The sequence below is a fragment of the Benincasa hispida genome, chromosome 12 (assembly GCF_027475165.1).
Source record: "Benincasa hispida cultivar pf3 chromosome 12, pf3_genome.v1.1, whole genome shotgun sequence".
In the NCBI taxonomy this organism is placed as follows: Eukaryota; Viridiplantae; Streptophyta; class Magnoliopsida; order Cucurbitales; family Cucurbitaceae; genus Benincasa; species Benincasa hispida.
This window is the reverse complement of record NC_143489.1, coordinates 66,780,793-66,799,687: the sequence shown is the minus strand read 5'-3', so window position 1 is coordinate 66,799,687 and position 18,895 is coordinate 66,780,793. Positions and strand designations below refer to the sequence as shown.

The window sequence follows — 18,895 nt, the reverse complement described above, 5'->3', positions numbered from 1 at the left end:
GCTCATTCCCCAACGTCGCGGAAAGTAGATAAATTACTCCTTTAAGGGCTGATTCGGAGGCTCAAACAATGTGACGCCACACTGTCACACTCTATCTCGAGCCCACCTCTTGAGCCCGAGGAGAGGCATGAGGGACCGCAGATACCACCCTTTTGTGATACCTACTGCCCATCTGAATTTCTTACTCTCAGTAGACTTTAAGTCAAGGAGATAACAACAACTGATTGATTAGGCTCATTTTATGATAACAATGTAACGTTTATACAATTCCAAGACTTAACTACAAAGTTTACAACAACTCTTAAAACTTTAAAAGTGTAATTGTGGCTTGTGGCAGACCTTGACCTTAACAGCATTCTGGAACTCCTCACATTTTGCTACTTGGGTAGAAAAACACGAAAGGAAAGAATGAGCTTCACAAAGCTCAGTGAGTGGTAAGCAACTTCTAGAGTCTATTTCAACTCATAATAACAAGCATATCATATATATGAGGTTAGTACTCAAACCTCAATCTTGAATGAGTCTGATTTCTACCTACACACACGGTAGATAGTTAACTGTTACTAATCATAAATGTTTACTCTCTTGCATTTCCTTTTGTTCCCTATGTGCACATAGCTCTGTGGACCCTCTGACCATCCCATACAAGGTTCCTCCCACAAGGTCACTCACCTTGGTAAGGTAGGAATCTTCTTCTCTAGAAGTTCCTTGGTCTTCTCGGGCTCCTCTTTTGAACCCTAAATTTCAAGTTCAATTTAAAGCTCAGATTACTTATAATTCTAAGCTTTATCTCGAGATACTTCCTTCTACAAACATGCTCTAGAATGTCTCAGAAAGATTCTCGGGCCCTCTGACCATCCCATACGAGGTTCCTCCCACAGGGTCACTCACCTTGGTAAGGTAGGAATATTCCTCTATAGAAGTTCCTTGGTCTTCTCGGGCTCCTCGTGGTTTGACCGGAATCCTAAAAAAATCAAGACTGGCCCAAGCTTACCCGACAGCTCGACCCTTCTTCCTTTCCTCACTCTCCAGCCTGATTTCTTAGCGTTTCTTCTCCCGCAGCTCTACACTAATAACTAGACTCTCAGAGCTTTCAGGTGGCTTTGGAATCACTTAAAACGCACGAGTAGTCTGGCAGAGCTCCTAGTCCCAAATGGATGCTACTTCCAGACTTCACTGTCCGATAGCATCTCCTTCTCTTGGAACTTCATGACCGACGCATGCCCTTCATGATCAACGCATGGTCTCCTTCAAATCTATTTTCTAACACTCTTCCTTACTCTCTTTGAAGAGGATTTGGCTTATACATTGAAGAGACATCTTGTGGTGGTATTTTTAGGCTAAAAGAAATGATCCTTCTCATCTTTTAAGGCATCCAATGCAAGACACCTCCTACTCTTGAAGTGTTTGCACCATGTTTTGCCACCACATACTTCATTGCCATCACCTACTCTCATGCCACACACCTACTTGAGTTTTCTTCCTCATGCATAATACTTTCTTTGCATGAAACTTAATTCGTCCAGCTTCTACTAACTCAAGTCTAACCACCTCTCGATATAGCCATTTGTTCGGGTGAGCTCATGAGCCTTGCGTAATGTTAGCTTCAGCACCGCTCCAACGTTTAGTCCATCGTTCAGCTCTTGCACTTCATCGCTTAGCTCCATCGTGTACTAAACATCTTGCTGTCATTTAACAACAAGCCCTCTCGTTGTCTCTCACTATAACCAATTGTCTAGTGCCTACATCCATCTCATCGCACGAATGCCCCATCATGTAGTTCAATCGTTTAGCGACCTCTCGCTCTAAACGATCTCGCACATAACCTATCGCATAGCCGCTGTGCCTATCATTTAGCTCCATCGTATAGCACTGACGCCTTATCGTTTAACGCATCTACCTATCGTGTAATGCGGCTGCTTATCGTGCAACACCATTGCCCAACGTCTGCATCTATCTCCACGCCGATCGTTTAGCACTCTGTCTATCGTTTAGCGCCATCATTTAGTCTATCACCCAGTGGCCGCACATCGTCTAGCGTCTACGCTCATCGTCTAGTGCCCGCTCAACGCTTAACGCTATCGTATAGGGCTATTGCATAGCGCTATCATTTAGCTTTCACGCTTATCGTCTAATGCTCACATTGATCGTGTAATGCTTAACGCCTATCGTATAGCTTATCTCTTCACATTGCTTAGTGCCGCGCACAGTTACACGATTGCCTAGCGCATTACTCAGTGCCGCCCTAAAGCTATACGATCGTCTGCCTACCGTCTTATGCTCGAGCTTCTCTCGCTCACGCAACCTCAACACATGAGCAACTCTTGGCAACGCCTCTTGCAAATGCTTCGGCCAACATGCGCCCTACCTTATAAACGCATGGTTGCCTTTGGTTTAATCTCTTTTAAACCTCTACTAACTCAGTCTCATCTCATGCGTTAAGACCAAATGCATGGTTCCTTTTGACTTCAAACTAAGCCAAATTCTACTAGTAAAGGCTTATCTCCAAACTACTCAAGGAAAATCTATTCAACACTTTAGAAATTTCCTTCTCTTCAACATAGGATCTAACTCATACTTAGTTAATTCCCTTTATTACTTACTTAAGTAGAGAAAATGGAAATTCGGGTTTCACACACATCCTCTCCTGACCCAAGATGGGATTTGGTCATAGTTGGACTATGACTTATTTTTCATTAGAGGGATCTGTGGTATTTAAATATTTAAATGTAACCACAAGGGCAAAATGGTAATTTTGGCCTAGCTGTACTTACGAGCAATTTGTAAAGGGTCGCTGCACTGTTAACTGGTTATATCCAATAGACACAAAAATATAGTTGTGGTGCGAAGTGTGCAACTGTCGGTCTTTAGTGGAGTGTCTGACAATTAATGGATGTTGAATAATTTAATTAAAAAGTTTAATTAATTATTCAGGTACTATTGAACCTTCAATCTACAGGTCCATGAGATTCCCTCAGTAGCTCAACAGGGATTAAATGATAATCAATTTTTGGATTAATTTAAATGGTTCAAATTAATTGAGAGAATTAATTATAAATTGAATTAATTTAAATTTAATTATATATGATACAATTACCATAATGTATTTAAACATTATAATATAAAGTTTGTTTGAGAGGAAATAAATATTTGAATATGATTCAAATATTGATTATATGAATTGGATTCATATAACTAAATTTAATATAAATGAGATTTATAATAAATGTCATTAATGAGAAAATTAAACTATAGTTTATATGTTTATATTTGATATAACACACACACACACACAAACACACACATTATGATATAATGGTTATCATATAAATATATGTTATGTTTTATTAAAATTATTTTTCATTAATTTGTTTTATTTTTTAAATTAACTTTGGGAGAGAGTTGTAACTCCCTCCTGTTTTTCTCTCTACAACATACGTGATTGGGAGTGGTGCAAAGAGTTGTTACCACCTTCTTTTTCCCTTGAGTTTGACAATACAGAAGACATAAAATTATTTATGAGAAAACTTCTCAACTTCTCTGTTCTTCCCCTCTTCCTTTCTCAAACTTTTTCCCTCTCTTCCAAAGTTCTAAGAGCCCACGATTTCTTCAGAATACAGGAGGCTCTTTTCGTGGTGGTGACCATTGGATCGAGTTTGTTTGTGACAGATCTAGAGAAGGAAAATTCATGAAGAATGTTTCTTCAAGGGTAAGTCTTCTCTCACCCTAATTCCTTTTTCATTTATGTTTGCATGTTGTAAATTTATTACTATACATAACGTTTGTATTCTGTAGTTTTGATTCTGTGAAAATAAATTTTAGATCTATCTCCACACTTCCGCTCAAGGACCTTCAAAGGTTCCTTAAGAAAGTACAAGCTTAGTTGAAAATTTTCATATATATATCATTTTCTAATTTTTCAAAATATATTTGCATTTTTCTATCTATCTATATTATTTTAACTTTTAGGACACTTGAAATTGGTTAAAAAAAACTTAATTCTATCCTGAAAAGATTTATTTCAAGTTTTATTTTTCTCTTAAGTTTTTCAATTATAAAACCAATAGATTTAAGTTTTAAAGAAATGCCGAATATAACTATTAAACAGTGATAAAATTTTATATCTAATATAATACTTATTTTCAACCATTTTAGTTATATAAAAGAGCAATTGAATACAAAATTAAAACTTTAACTTTAAAAGAGTCAATTAGACACAACATCGAGAACTTAAGAACTTATTAAATAAATTTTCAAGTTGAGTGAATTATATATAGATACAGAATTAAAAGTTAAGCTAAACTTCTTAATCATATTTTGTAACCCTAAAATGAAGTTTTGGAGCCATCATCGAACCCAGTAGCTTGTAATTTGTATGTTCCACATAACATAATTTGTTGTGTATTTTCTTAATATCGATTCCTTCTACTATGAAGAACTTTTATTTTCTCGAATTTCTTAGAGATCGTGAGACAAATAATGTAATTAATAATTGGAAAGCAACCGATATTCAATAACTACAAACAAATTAGCAATCAAACGATGAATTCAAAGAGAAAGGTGAGTCTTTTTGGACTTCTATTCAAAATCTTTTCATGTCATAGGTTCGTTTTATTTTGAGTGTATTGTAACTTTTTTTTATATATATATTTAATATAATAACTCAAGAAGATCGAGAGAGAAGATAATGATGTTTGGTAATTTTAATTGAAATATCCTTTTTTTAAGCACAACAAGTCAAGTATATAATGACAACAATCGGTTACTTGGTCAAACTAAATCCTTTCAAAACGCATAAGTAAAAAGTCTAGAAAGAAACTAAATAATTTTGAAGATGCAATATAAGGAATAATAAATTATTTTGACAGCATGGTCCATCAAACCAACACTGACAAATAAAACTAAATCATTATGCAAAATAAAATTCTTTAATTGTTACACTTTTTTAATTATGTTTATAAGACATAGAATTTAAGATTAGATAAAGGTATTATGATGTGACCAAAAGGTAAGGACTTCAAATCTTATCTAAGCACCTTTCAATAGGTTCAGTAATCATCTCCTGCGAGAATAGAGGACACCCAGGCAGCGATGTCACAAATATCTCCAAGATCCTTAGCCTTCTTCGGAAGTGTTGACGGTTCTGGTGGTGGTAGATTGAAGGTATCTAAACATCCATTGGCCTCCGTCTTTGCGGTGATAGCTGCATGTTTAAGGACGATATAGCCACCAGTGGCCAACGCTTCTTTGCCTTTTTCTATGCCCCCCAGGGCAAAGTTGAACCGACGTGAGCATTCCGAATATCGTTTATTAAGTTGTGGATTGGTCGTCTTTGTTGCCTCGAGTCGTCGTGCATGGCGGAGACCTTTGATGGCACTCGTATGGGCAAGGCCGAAGGTGTAATCGGCCACGTTTAGGGCGTCCATGCTGCCCATGGGTTTCAGTAATGTCGAACATAAAGAAGAGTTTCTAGTCTTTGGGCAGATGGCCGATGCAATGTTGTTTTCTTGTGTCTTATTTGCATGCAAAAGAACAATGCTAAAGAAAAGAACATAGCAAAAGAAAACTTGGACAGAGCTAAAGACTCTAAGATTGAAATGGGTATTGGAATTGGAATTGGCCATTTTATTTTATTTTTATTTTTACTACTATTTCATTATTGGTGGAGTATTTATATGAGAAATACTAACTGTTGTGGCTATATATGACAAAAGTTTGGAGTTATTGACTTTAGTTGTTCGTATAGTTTTGACTTTTTGATGTGAGCTGTAATGAGTTTTGTTTGTTTGTGTTAAGTTAGCTTTTCTATTTGTATGTAATGGTTGTTTAAATTATTTTATTTTGGTTCAATAAGTTATTGAATTTTAGGTTAGTTTAGTTAAGTTTTAACAAGTATTTATAATCAATAATATATAATATATTGAAAAGTGAGATGTTAGGAAAAAAAATGGACATTCTTGTGTCCTTTTTTAATTCACTAATTTACAAATATGTTATTAAAGATTAATTATAAATATTTCCTAATTTGACTCCTTCCACATGTAATTAAAAAATCATTTCTAATAATGAAGAAAATTGTCACATTCAATTTGTGAAAATGATCTTCCCACATCTATTTGCATAATTTAGGACAATGAAAATTGGTTCGTATGTTTTTACTTTCCTTCTCTACCAAATTTTCATGTGAATTCAGGTCATGTTTATTCTTAGGAAAATATAATAATTAATATTAATCTAAAAAGAAGTCTCATTTGATTACGTTTGTTTGTTCTTGTTTACTTTTGTCATTGTGTAATCGTAATGAAATATGGAGCCTACTTCGAAGTTTATAATCAAAGAAGTATGATTAATTTGATTGTATTTTAATGTTATGTGGGATCTACGGGCCGATATCATTATGGTTATATTATTATTATTGTTGCATTATGAGAAGTATGAATTTTTCATATTTACTGTTATCTTACTATTACAATTAACGTGTAGGTTAAACAATAACGGTAACAATAAATGTGACAAATTCGTAATTTTAAGTAAACATGATAGAAAACAATTCAATTACGTTTACGATTGTAGCTCATTATGATTGATGAAATTCATTACGATTACACCTATTTTTGTTACGGATTAATCACATGACCTCAATTTACTAAGAATATCTTTACAAATTCTTCCTGCTTTCCATGACAAGTTTATTTCATTCCATTTACAAAAATATCTCCAAATTATAGATCACATAAATTCAATTTTCCTAAATTATTCACATGTTTGAAAATTTGAATTTCCTTTTATGGATTTATATTCTTCAATAGTTGGAATTCGGACTTCACCATTTTCAACGACAACTTTAAGAGTTTTATGTAACAGTACATTTGTAAAAGGTCGAATAAAAAATATATGTTAGATTATATAAAAAGATAATATTACTTATATATGATGGTGTGTATATTCCAAATTTAGTATCAAATAAAAATGAATATATCTTAATTTTTACATGCTCTAGTGTATTTTTTTTTAAGAAAAAATTTCAAAGTTCAAGGTAAAATTAAAATTTTTCAACTATAAGAGCAAATTTAAAACCTATCCTAAAGTAAAAAATTTGTTTTACACACAATTTAACCATTTTTTTTGTTATATTATAGAACAAAAATTTAGAAGCAAGAAATTGTGAACTCCAAACAATAGTATAGATATTCAAGGACAATGATTGCTTCACCTAATCAAGTCATGTCTCTCCTTTTCTAAGCATAGTACAAAAAATAAAAATAATTCAATTTTTTTTTAAAAAAAATTGTCATATAATAGACTTTTATTGGGTGTTGTCTCCACAATAGATTGTGGATGCAATGTTCCTAGCTAGAAAAACTTATTGACAATTCATAGCTCATTATTTACAAAGGTAAAACCACAATAGAAAATCAATATCTACTTAATTAGTAATCTTCTATGAGAATAAGGACATAGAAAGGACATTATCACTAATATCTCCTATTTTCATGGAAGACTAACATAACAAGGTCCACACCGGATTCTGGATTTATAGCTCTAGAGTTAACTAGATAAGAGGCTGAGTAGCTTAGAAGCCTACTGGAAGATGTATAATCATGGGGGGCGTCAGTATCATTTTTTTTGTATTGTGATTCACAATCTGCCATAGGTATTTCCAAGAACAATGTTGTCCGCACGAGGTTTTCGGAGAAACTTGTTTCGTAGAATTTGAACTTTTGTATTTGTATTAATTTCAATATAGCGAGTATAATTCTAATACTTTTGATGCTTTCAAAATAAACTTTAATCTTTAAGTTGGTTGATTTTCTTGGGTGATCGTCTTCGAGCTTGTTGATCTTCTTGGATGATCGATCTTTGGGCTTGATGATCTTCCTGAATGATCGACCTTTGGGCTTGATGATCTTCTTGGAGGATCAATGTTCGCCCAAGGCTTCTGGAGAAATGTATTGAAGGGAATCAAGTTCCTGCGAAAGTGTGTAATCGCCTTGCATTTAGTTTTTCCATTAAATAGAAATAAAATCACAGTAGTCCACACAAGAACAGTGGAGGGCAAACATCATATATATTCAACATCCTATAGAAGATGAAGAAAAGAGAAAAAAAAAAAAAAAAGAGCTCACCTTTGTTGAATCCCAAACTTCTCGTAAATTCCACTTACTTATCTCACGAACACCTCCTCAATGATCTAGGACACCACCATAAGAATAACCTTATTAATCTCTAGGACTCCAAGGATTAGATGAGTGGTCTCAAACACTTGGAAGAGGAAGGGGTACAGAGAATACATTGAAAGAGAGTAAAAGGAATTTGGTGGAGGCTAGAGTTCATCTTTTGCACAAATGAAATCTCTTGCCCTAAATGGGCTATAGGGATATATTTATATGGAGAAGACTTAACCCTTTCTCTAAGTATTTCCTTTTCAACCCTTAATACTAACTAATTAAATAACCCTTATTTAATTGATTCGCATACTAATTAAATAATCATATATTAAATTCTATTTAATATATAGTTAATTAAATAACATATAAACATCACATATTTATGTGATCCACCTCTCTAACATTGTAATTAATTAATTCTTCATGAATCTAATTCACATGAGTTTAATATCTGAATCTCATTCAAGTATTTCTTTCTTAATATTTGGATTATAGATAACATCCATAATTAACCATTATATATTAATCTCATTAATATATAATTCCCTCAATTGATTCGAACAATTCAAATAATTCCTCATTACTATCCTTTAGTGAACTAACAAGGAGATCTTATGGACCTACGGATTAGAAACTCCAATGTTTCGAGATTAATTAATTAAACTCTTTAGTTAAATTAATCAATTTTCATTAACTATCGGACACTTTACTAAAGACTGGTAGCTACACTTTTTGCACAACAAATATATTTCTATGTCCATGGATATAATCAATCAACAGTGAGTTAACTCTTCACAAATTGCTCATATCTACAAATAGGTCAAATTACTGTTTTACCCCTATAGTTACATCTATCTCCTTAAGTACCACTAATTCCTCTGATGAACAAACAATTTCCACTAATTCCTCTGATGAACAAACAATTTATAGTTTAACTATAAACTATAAATTGACACCTCTTAAGTCAATTAGAGGTTGAGGCCCCATTGTTCAAGACTTGAAATCAACTATTAAGGGAAAAATTTATCTACTTTTTCTAAGGTCGGGAAGGAGTGAATTCCATCTTTTGTAGTTGTGTTCCCAGCTTTTTACTCAGACAAATCCCCAAAATAGTAGACTTGTTAAGTCGGCTAACATATCCGCTCTCACCCATACAAATCAAAGGATTGTCCTCATAAACAGGCATTGACAACTCAATCAGGATTAAGGTCAAGTCACCTATGGTTCTTCTAGTGAAATGTAAGTTTCTTCTAGTAACGATGTTATATAGAGAGACTATTCATTTCGTGGATCGGTTTTATATACACTCTTTGTATAGAAGACCTCCGCTCACATGTCTATTCATGAATGATCAGGATTAGATCATTTGTAGTACTTTACAACAATTGTAACACCTACAAAGCGTTCCATCCTCGTAGTGTCACCAGGATAAGGTACCCAACCTTATCCATCTACTACAGACCATTTAGGTTATCACTTAAACATGATCCACCCGTATGTCTCTACATACATGTTTAAGCTACATGATAACCTTGGATGTTAGTTTATTGGTTTGTGGTTAATGCAATTAAAATATGGAATGAAATATCATATATTTTATTAAATAAACAATGAGTTTGTACAAAATATTTACAAACTATAGGACCCTACGAGATTTAAAGCATCAACCCCAACACGAGTTACCTAGAACATCGAATTGGAAATAGTCACTTTTATCAGTAAACTGTGTTATAATGTAAAAGTGACTATTTCATGGTCTGGTCTTAGGACGTCCCCATTCGCATGTCTCCACATGAACGATTCAGGATCACATCGTTTGTATCAAATACAAAGTGGGTCGCATTCATAGTGTCCCTAGGTTAAGGTACCCAACCTTATCCCTATACTATATACTATTTTGGCTATATACTTGAACTTGATCCATTTTTATGTCACCACATATAGTTCAAGTGTTCATGTTATAGCCAAGAGTTCTTAGTTTATTGGATTTAGGGTTAAAAAGGTGCAATTCACATATTCAATAATATCTTTACTGAATAAACCTCAATAACAATGTTATTGTAAAATAGAATATGTTTAATGTTTACAAACCAGGAGTTTTAGGACATACAATTCCATATTCTCCTACTATATTACATTGGCAGCTGGTTAAACATATTCTACGGTACTTGAAGGGCGTTTTAAATCTTGGTTTAGTCCTCTAACCCATTAATGCATTTCTTTGTATGGTTTTGTTGATGTTGATTGGGCATCTAATGTCCATGATCGGAAGTATATGTCTAGATTTTGTGTTGTCTTTGGAGGTAATTTAGTTTCTTGGGATTCCAAGAAATAATATATTATTTATAGGTCAAGTACAAGGCTGAATATCGGTGTCTCGCTCTCGTGGAAACTGAAATGGTATGGATTCATTCTCTTTTATCTGATCTCTGTATTGATTTATCTCATCCCCATGTTTTGTGGTGTGATAATCTCAGTGTATCTAAGTGTAAATCCAATTTTACACTCAAAGACTAAACATGTTGAACTTGATATTTACTTTGTTCGCGATCTTGTTTTCAAGAAAAAGATCATTTTTTGTCATCTTCCAAACTATCAAACAGATTGTTGATGTGCTTACCAAACTACTGTCAACCACCAACTTTCAAAAGCTCAAGAAGAAACTTACTGTTGTGGCTGCTGTTGACATCGGTTTGCAGGGGTTGTTAAGATAGCTCATTAAGTCAGCTCTTTTCTTTATTCTTTTATGTGAAGGCCCTTATATAAGGGCCCATGATTGGTTATATTTTTGGTTTGTTCCTTTTCTAGAAACCTTCTGTTATGTGAGGTATTATCTAGTGTGTGTTCATGGCAAGAGTTTTTCCACCCAAAATTTTTCTATATATTGCAAGGTTGTAATACATTTCATTATAATAAAAATCTAGGGTTTTCTCTAGCTATTACATTCTTTTTCATGGCTATCTTTGTTTTTAAATTGGAAAAACTGCTACTCTACAGATATAACCCTTGATAGTAAATTTACTCCATTCCAAAGTACTTCAAACTCGAGTATAACGATGATTAAACAAAAAATATCAAATAAACTAGACTTTAGTTGCGTAAATATAAAAATAGGTCCTTATAAAAATTCAAGTTCTCGATCTTAATAAAGTCAAGGTAAATGAGCATTGACGTTATGAATCGAAAGCACCTTAGAACCCTAGCTTTATGCGACGCCAGTGCCCGTGCTTCGCATTGTATCTGTAATTTGATTGATAGCAGAACGTCAAAACCAAGGATTAAAAAATCGCAAAATATTTCGCTGAAATTGATGTACTGATAAATAATTTGAGAGTAACATCATTTTTACCATAAATCATTGAAATGTCGGTAATATATCGTCGATATTACCGATATTATTGATATTTTGATAATAACGATGATATTTTGACGATATTTTGTTTTTTTAAATCTATTGTCTGTCTACCTTAATTAAATTTGAGTTCACTCTCTATTACCAACGGTGTTGGGCACGGATGAGTGCTAATGGATTCAGTATCCTTAAGCTAGTTTGATGGTTTTTTTTAGCCTTTTCTTCGATCCCTTTACACCACACTTCTCTCTCCTTTTTCCTTTTTTATTCTCTCGATATCTTTTTTATTTCATGTTGCAACTTTGTTTTATTAATTATTATATAATCGATATATCTTTTTAATACATCTGATTTATAGTTATCTTCTCTATCTAGTTTGTTTTTAACTCATTTGCTATTTTTGTTTTTCATTTTGTTTATACTGTACAATATAATTTATATTTTGTTTTTTATGGAATAATTTGTATTTTTCTTGTTCTTATATTAATGTTGGAATATCCCAACAACAACATGTTATTATTGAATTATGAATTGAGTACTTTTTGATCCAAATTTTAATTTAAAAACTATTTAAGCTTATATTTATTTGTACAACATTTGATCTTATCTAGAGGTGTTTGTGGGTTGAGTTGGGTTAGGTTGAAGGACTTTTTAGACCCAACCCAATTATTCAGATTGTAAATTTTTTCAACCCAAATACTTCTCATTAGAAAATGAACCCAACCCAACCCAAACACCAAACATTTGGGTTGGGTTGGTTTGGTTTAAGTTATTCGAATCATTTATTTAATTTTTTTTTTTTTTTTGTATAAAAGAAGTAAAATGTTAATACGTAAAAATTTTATTTAACTATTTTCATATATGAATTAAGGTTAACAACTTAATTTCAATTTATATAATGTATAATATTTTTTCAAAGTAAAAAAAAAAAAAAAAAACTACTTTTAGGAGTTGTTGAAGAATAAATTATCCAAAAAAAACTTATAAAATTTAAGAAAATTAAAATAAATATAGTATATCTAATTGTACATAAGAAAAAAAAATTACATTTTAAAGTTAATAATAAGTTTAAGTTGATTTGGGTTATTTTAGGTGACCCATGAACCAATCCAATCAATAAAATTTTTATTTATTTAAACCAACCCAACCCAAAAAAATTTATAACCCAATCAAAATCGAACGGATTGAATTGGATTGATTGGTTTTTTCGAGTCATTGAGTTTTTTTATCACCCCTAATCTTATCTATTTTTTTTAACTCATTGTATATTGGCAATATATTTTTTCACAGAAATTTCGTTTACATACCAATAAAATCGTTGATATTTCGACAAGTATCGTGGATATTTTGTCCAAAATCGTAGATATTTCGTCATGTATTCCTAGATAATTAACCGATATGTCATTTCAATATCTCCGTATTTTTTTTTCTTATATCAAGCTTTTCCAATGTGTTACCATTTTCAATTTCTAAATTTTCTCAATTTTCAATAAAATATTCCGTTCATAATAGACGTCATTAATGGAATATTCAGTTCACAATAATTTTTCAATCTTCACAATTATCTATTATTCTCTTACCAATCATATTTTACTTCTAAAAATTGGTTTACTTTTTTAAAGTCATAATTTATTACATAAATAAGTTTGTTCTAAAATTTCACTAAAAAATTCATAATATCTTTATAAATTTCTGTGATATCCATGATTTTTCTTGAAATATCCGTCGATATTTAAATACCCTTTGATATATCTATAAATCTAAGTTACCGATATCAATAGCGAAATTTTCGTCTTTGGTCAGAACTACCTTCTTTGGATCACAAGAACTTACCTTCTTCGCCATACACGTTTTGCTCCACCCCAACAGCCTGTTCTCTGTCGTAGTTCAAATTCAATTTGGTGGTGAATCCTTGTTCTAAATCTACTTCGGCATTGAGAGTGATTCTTGATAGAGTACCTTTTCGAATTGTGAACCAATTCGAGGATGCGAAGTAGCGCATTGGTTTTGTAGAGTTAGGGCTTTTATAGTACAGAGTTAGGGCTTTTTGTTCCATTATGAAGCTGTAAGGTTCATTCACGTTCGATTTTTCCGATTTGTGGTTTACTAGCTTCATTGCGCCATCGAGACAGAAAGATTGGCTGACTAGGAGTGTATCTGTTGGGAAATTGAAGCTCTAACAAAGCGATTAGAGTCGAGGAGCACCGTTGGTATTTAGGAGAAATTCGAACGAAAAACTAGGACAGAGGAGCACCAAGTTGAAGATGATGAAGGATGAACCACAAAAAAGAGAAGGGAGAAGAGATGCAGAAAAATTTAGGGCTTTGAGTTTTTTTGCTCTTACTTCAAGGGAGGGGAACAAAAAGGAATGGGGAAAAAATATAAAGGATTTCATATCATTTTTGTACTGGATATTACTTGATGTTTTAAAAATGTCAAGTTTTGCCTAACGTAAAAAATTCGAAAAATTCGGTGAACCTCCGTTTTTTTCTTCAACATTTTTCTTAAAAATTACATATTATTTGATTTTTTTTTCATAAAAACATCCAGTAATTAAATGTTGCAAGCGTCAGATAATATTGCAGGGAGTGGTTGTTTATTTTTCAACCAATCTTTAAAATATTTTTAATTATTTTTAAATTTAGTTTTTATAATATAAATCAAAATTAAGTTTTCGATTTTATTTTAATATTAAAAAATAATTAGACAGAAATTCTAACCATACTAACATTTTAGTTTTCCATAAAATAAATAACTCAAATAAACCAAACCAGGCAAATTAAAATTGTTTCATTATGGATATGCTAGGGTTGAATTTCATTATTATTTAGTCAAAATTATTAGGTTGAGTGTACAATGTGTATCAACCAAATTCAACACCAACTAATTATCCCTACAAATATCCATAATATAAATTAAACACTACTTTCTTTGTAGTTGACAAGACAAATCATTAATTTTTTTCAACTAGTATTTATTAATTTTGGAAAAATAATCTCCCTCCTAATCTTCCTACCCATAAAAGAGTTTAGTGGTCACAAACATGCCTAGTATTGGATATTAGCTAAATTAAAACAATTGATATTTGTTAAATCACTAATTTTTATTCACCTTCTCCACATGTTGGTTGAATTCTCAACTGTAACAAAACATTATTCCAATTAAATCGAATATAGTTCAATTAGCATCCATGTGTGTCGAAAAGCACAAAGTTTATGCTTCAAATTATCCCATCCAAATGTATTAAAAAAATAATAAATAAAACATAAAACACCATTCCATGGCTAGGTCTTATTTATTAGTTTTATATGCTATTGTCCATTCACCAAGTCCAAAAGTTAATTTTCTGTCGAATTTCTATGTGAAATTTTTTATTTATATATTTCGGTTGCATTTGATGAATAAGTAGATTGACTAAAGTTTTCTTGCCAATAAAAATACACAATCAAATCAGCAAATATGGCAGCGTTACAAATTTATATCTCCATGACATTTAAAGTCTTTCCATTCCTAAAAGAATGATATATATATATATATATATATATATATATATCATTTAAAGTCTTTCCATTCCTTATAAGTAAAGATGGGTCTTTCGGTGATTGTCTGAAGTTATCTTGACAATCGTCGATGGTCGTCATGACGCCAAATATTGCAATGTTGACACCATTAAAGTCACCAATGGCCAAATTGTTTTGAGCATTTTCAATGTTACTAGAGGCCTCATCATAGTTCTCAGAGCAAGAGGAATATCGTTTCTTAAGTTGGAAATGGGTTGTCGTTGCTGCAAGTGACTTGGTTAGAGTCAAGGATTTTTCTGCATTTGTATGGGCAAGGTCGAGTGTGTAAGTGGCCAATACCTTCAGGTCTATACTGCTTGCAGGTCTCAACACACTAACGCAGAAGGGTGGATTTTTAGTTTTCGGACTGCTGCTTGATACTACGTCATCTGATGGTGTCGTGTCCGTATATGAAAGAACAACACTGGACAAAAGAAAACTAGGATAGAGGGAAAGACTCGAAGATTGGAATTGGAAGTGATCATTTTCTTTTTCTTTTCGACTATTGTGTCATTTGACATGAGTCATTCCAATATATAGAGAGGAATTTTAGAAAAATGGTTCTTTTCTATCCGAGTGAAAAAGAAGCTAATGGAGGATACAATTAACAAAGAAGTTTTCATTTGGAAGAGAGACTTTATAGGACAAGCAAATGGCAAAGATGATAGCATAAATATTTCAATGTATATTAAATAAATTTAATCCTAGGATCATTCATGCTAAATTGTCAAGAATAAATAACATACCGAATTCCATTATAATTGATGATAGCTTCGGGATGACAATGACTTTAAGATGACTATAGTCTTCCTCAACCAAAACATCGAATGCCCTTAGTGAGATCTCTCTTTAGATGGGATTCAACGATGACTGAATGCTTATCGGTTTTGGTATATTGAGGACCATAGCCCTAAAGTCTCTTTATATACTAGTTCAATTAGGGTTCCCATTAAACCCTATTTAACTAGGAATAGACTTCTGATTATTAAGTCCATACTCAATTAGAAATCTAGAGTCTTACACTACAAGAATTTTGGGCTTTAATGTCGGTTGAAAAAAGTGAAATAGGATATATAATGTCGATTTTATTTTTTTTTAAAGCGGATCTTTAATGTCGGTTTAAAACCGACATTGTAGGGGTAGCTTGAATGTTGGTTTTAAACCGACATTAAAGACCCACTTCATTTTTTCCTCTACCTTTCTATTTTTCTCCCATTTTTTTCATTTCCCTCTTTATTCTCCCTCTATTTTCTTTTTCCTCTCATTCTCATACTTCCCTCTTCAAACCCTATTCTTTCTCACTCCTCTCTTCTAAATCCATATCTGCTGCTAATTTCGTTTCTCACTGCTCTCTTCCAAAGTAGATTTGCTGGTCGTTCCGTCGGATCTGCTGCTCATTTCATCGTAGTTTGCGTGTCTTCAGATCATTGTAGTTCGCAGATGCATCAGAGGTTGATGCTGATACACCCAACATGAAGTCAGGCATCGACCATTTTAACTATGAGGAAACTGATCCTATTAAATCTAGCGCCTTTAGTAAGTGTTGTCTTTTTCTTTTTTTTCTTTTTTCCTTTTGACTTTGTAAATTGGTGGTTTTTTCCCTTTAATTTCTTGGATTATATTCTTATCATCATGCATTTGATAATTTATTCCGTGCCTTCCAATTGGATTTTCTCTTTGTTAGAGGGAAGAGGACAAGGACATGTGGATTAATTAGTATTCCTATGGTGAACTGTTAATATCGCCATCACTTGTCAAAATTGCTTTCTTGACTTACTTTCCAATGGTTTACATAAGATGTTTTAATTCATAAGTCTTGTCAGATTTCATGGCTGAAAATACAGTTAGCTACGTGTTGTGGTTGTTTGTTCCACAATAGTCCATGTGTGCTCAATTTGAATCATGCCTTTTTGAGTTAATCATACTAGTGGCCGCTTTATTTTTATTGTGTGGTGGTTTAATATTTGGTGATTGATCCTTGTTAACAAGAATTATTGGTACAGGAAGTTCACTTTGGGAAATTGATAGTCTTCGACATCATTATTATCCTCCTGTTTCAAGGTGCAGTTTAATATTGATCCAGAAACTTCTGTTGCTTTGGATTTCATACTGAAAACTAGTCCTTATGTTCTTGTAGGTTAGTTTTGTCCCTTGAGAATGATCTGATTGTGAGATAAAAAACAACTGAAGTCGATGTTAAAGATTTTGTGTGGTGGTTTAATATTTGGTGATTGATCCTTGTTAACAAGAATTGTTGGATTTTGTCCCTTACCATGTGCCATTCCTAATTGGACTTCCAAGCGGAACAAAGAGGTGACATTTACTTGTATTAGTTTTTCTTTATTTATTCAGGTTACTCATTAATACAACTTTTGAAGTAAATTTTGTTTTGATTTTTGTACACAATTTTTTTTGTAGTTTCTAATATATGACTTTGAATTTGTATTTTATAGAAATTTAATGAAGTTAACTTCAGTGTTGGGTTGTCTTGATTAATAGCCTGTGAGTTGGGTTAATTGGTTTTTGAAAGGATGCAAAATAGGACTCGCAATGAAACGAGTTGCATCTCTTATTATTTTTGGATTTTTATGAGTTGTTGTTGTTTCTTGCAACAACAAGGGATTCAGGTGAAAATTGTTCCTGGTAAGTGCATTTTTGAATGCTTGCAGTTTTAAGCACAGCTTCTAAGTGTTTTCAAGTGACTCTAATGATATGAAAATTCCTGTTTGAGAAGTTATAATGTGCTTATTTCTCTTTGGACCATATTGGATTAGAATGTAACACCCGTTTATGACTCATGGGTACTATTTATTTGTAGTTTAGATTTGATTCAAGGTGCTTGAGTTTGTAGGTCGCACTATAGTAGTTTATGAGTTATTCATGCACTATGGTAGTCTTTGTGACAACTTTTGAGGTTTGAAGTATATTGTGAGCTAAATTTGCTTATTGATGTATGTGTTCTTGAAAATTTTCCATCATCTTCATATCTCATAGCTAGGTAATCAAGCTTCTCTTCTTCAAGATCTTGAAAAAGAAGATTCTCTCATTTATTCAACTATTGAGTTTCCTTGTTTTGCAGATGCAACAAAGGAGTAAATATTTGGTATCGCAACCTCTTTCTTGGGGAACTTTAGATCCAATACATTCACTACAAGAATTTTGCCTTGAATGTACCATTTATGCACATTCCCAATAAACACGGTTAGTTGAATATGAATTCTTATCACATTTTCACTTTCAATCCTTTGTCTTAAACCTTTTTTGTTTGTGATCCTTTGAACAACAATGGTCAGACAAAGATACCTATAACCAGACACTGCTGAAGCTAGGAGGTTGGTTCAAGAAGAATTATGAAGGGATCCATACTTACCAAGTGGAGAGAGACAGTAATCTCATAATGTTTGTAAAATCATAATGTTTGTATCACTTGTAATTTGTGTTTTCAAGGCCTGAATTATTGTACAACCTTTTAAATTATAATTTTATAGCAGAATTTGTGGACTAAATGTAATAGATTTACAATCCATACATGAATAATATGTCATAACCATAACGTTCAATGATGATGTGTCATATTATACTTTTTGACCAAAAAAATGGATTCGGCAACGAAATTTAAAAAAAAAAGGGACAGATTCGAGCTTCAGTTAATAATTAAAAAAAAAAACAGAGGCTTTAATGTCAGTTGCAACCGACATTAAAGACCTTTAATGTCGGTTGGAAATTTCACTTAAGGTCTTTAATGTCGGTTGCAACGAATATTGAAGGCTGTGTTATTGAAGTCCGATATTAAAGACAACCGACATTAAAAGGCT

General features: G+C 32.6%; 1 protein-coding gene across 1 annotated transcript; it reads right to left on the bottom strand.

The window, feature by feature from the left end:
- Window positions 1-5,048: 5,048 nt before the first annotated feature.
- On the bottom strand, window positions 5,049-5,624 carry LOC150032147 (pectinesterase inhibitor-like). Its single transcript, XM_090308417.1, has one exon. The coding sequence runs from the start codon at window positions 5,622-5,624 to the stop codon at window positions 5,049-5,051; it is 576 nt and encodes a 191-aa protein (XP_090164543.1).
- Window positions 5,625-18,895: the final 13,271 nt, after the last annotated feature.

What these genes read in the sequence shown, in the direction of transcription:
- LOC150032147 (XM_090308417.1), bottom strand. Translation starts at nt 5,624, where the DNA reads ATGGCCAATTCCAATTCCAATACCCATTTCAATCTTAGAGTCTTTAGC.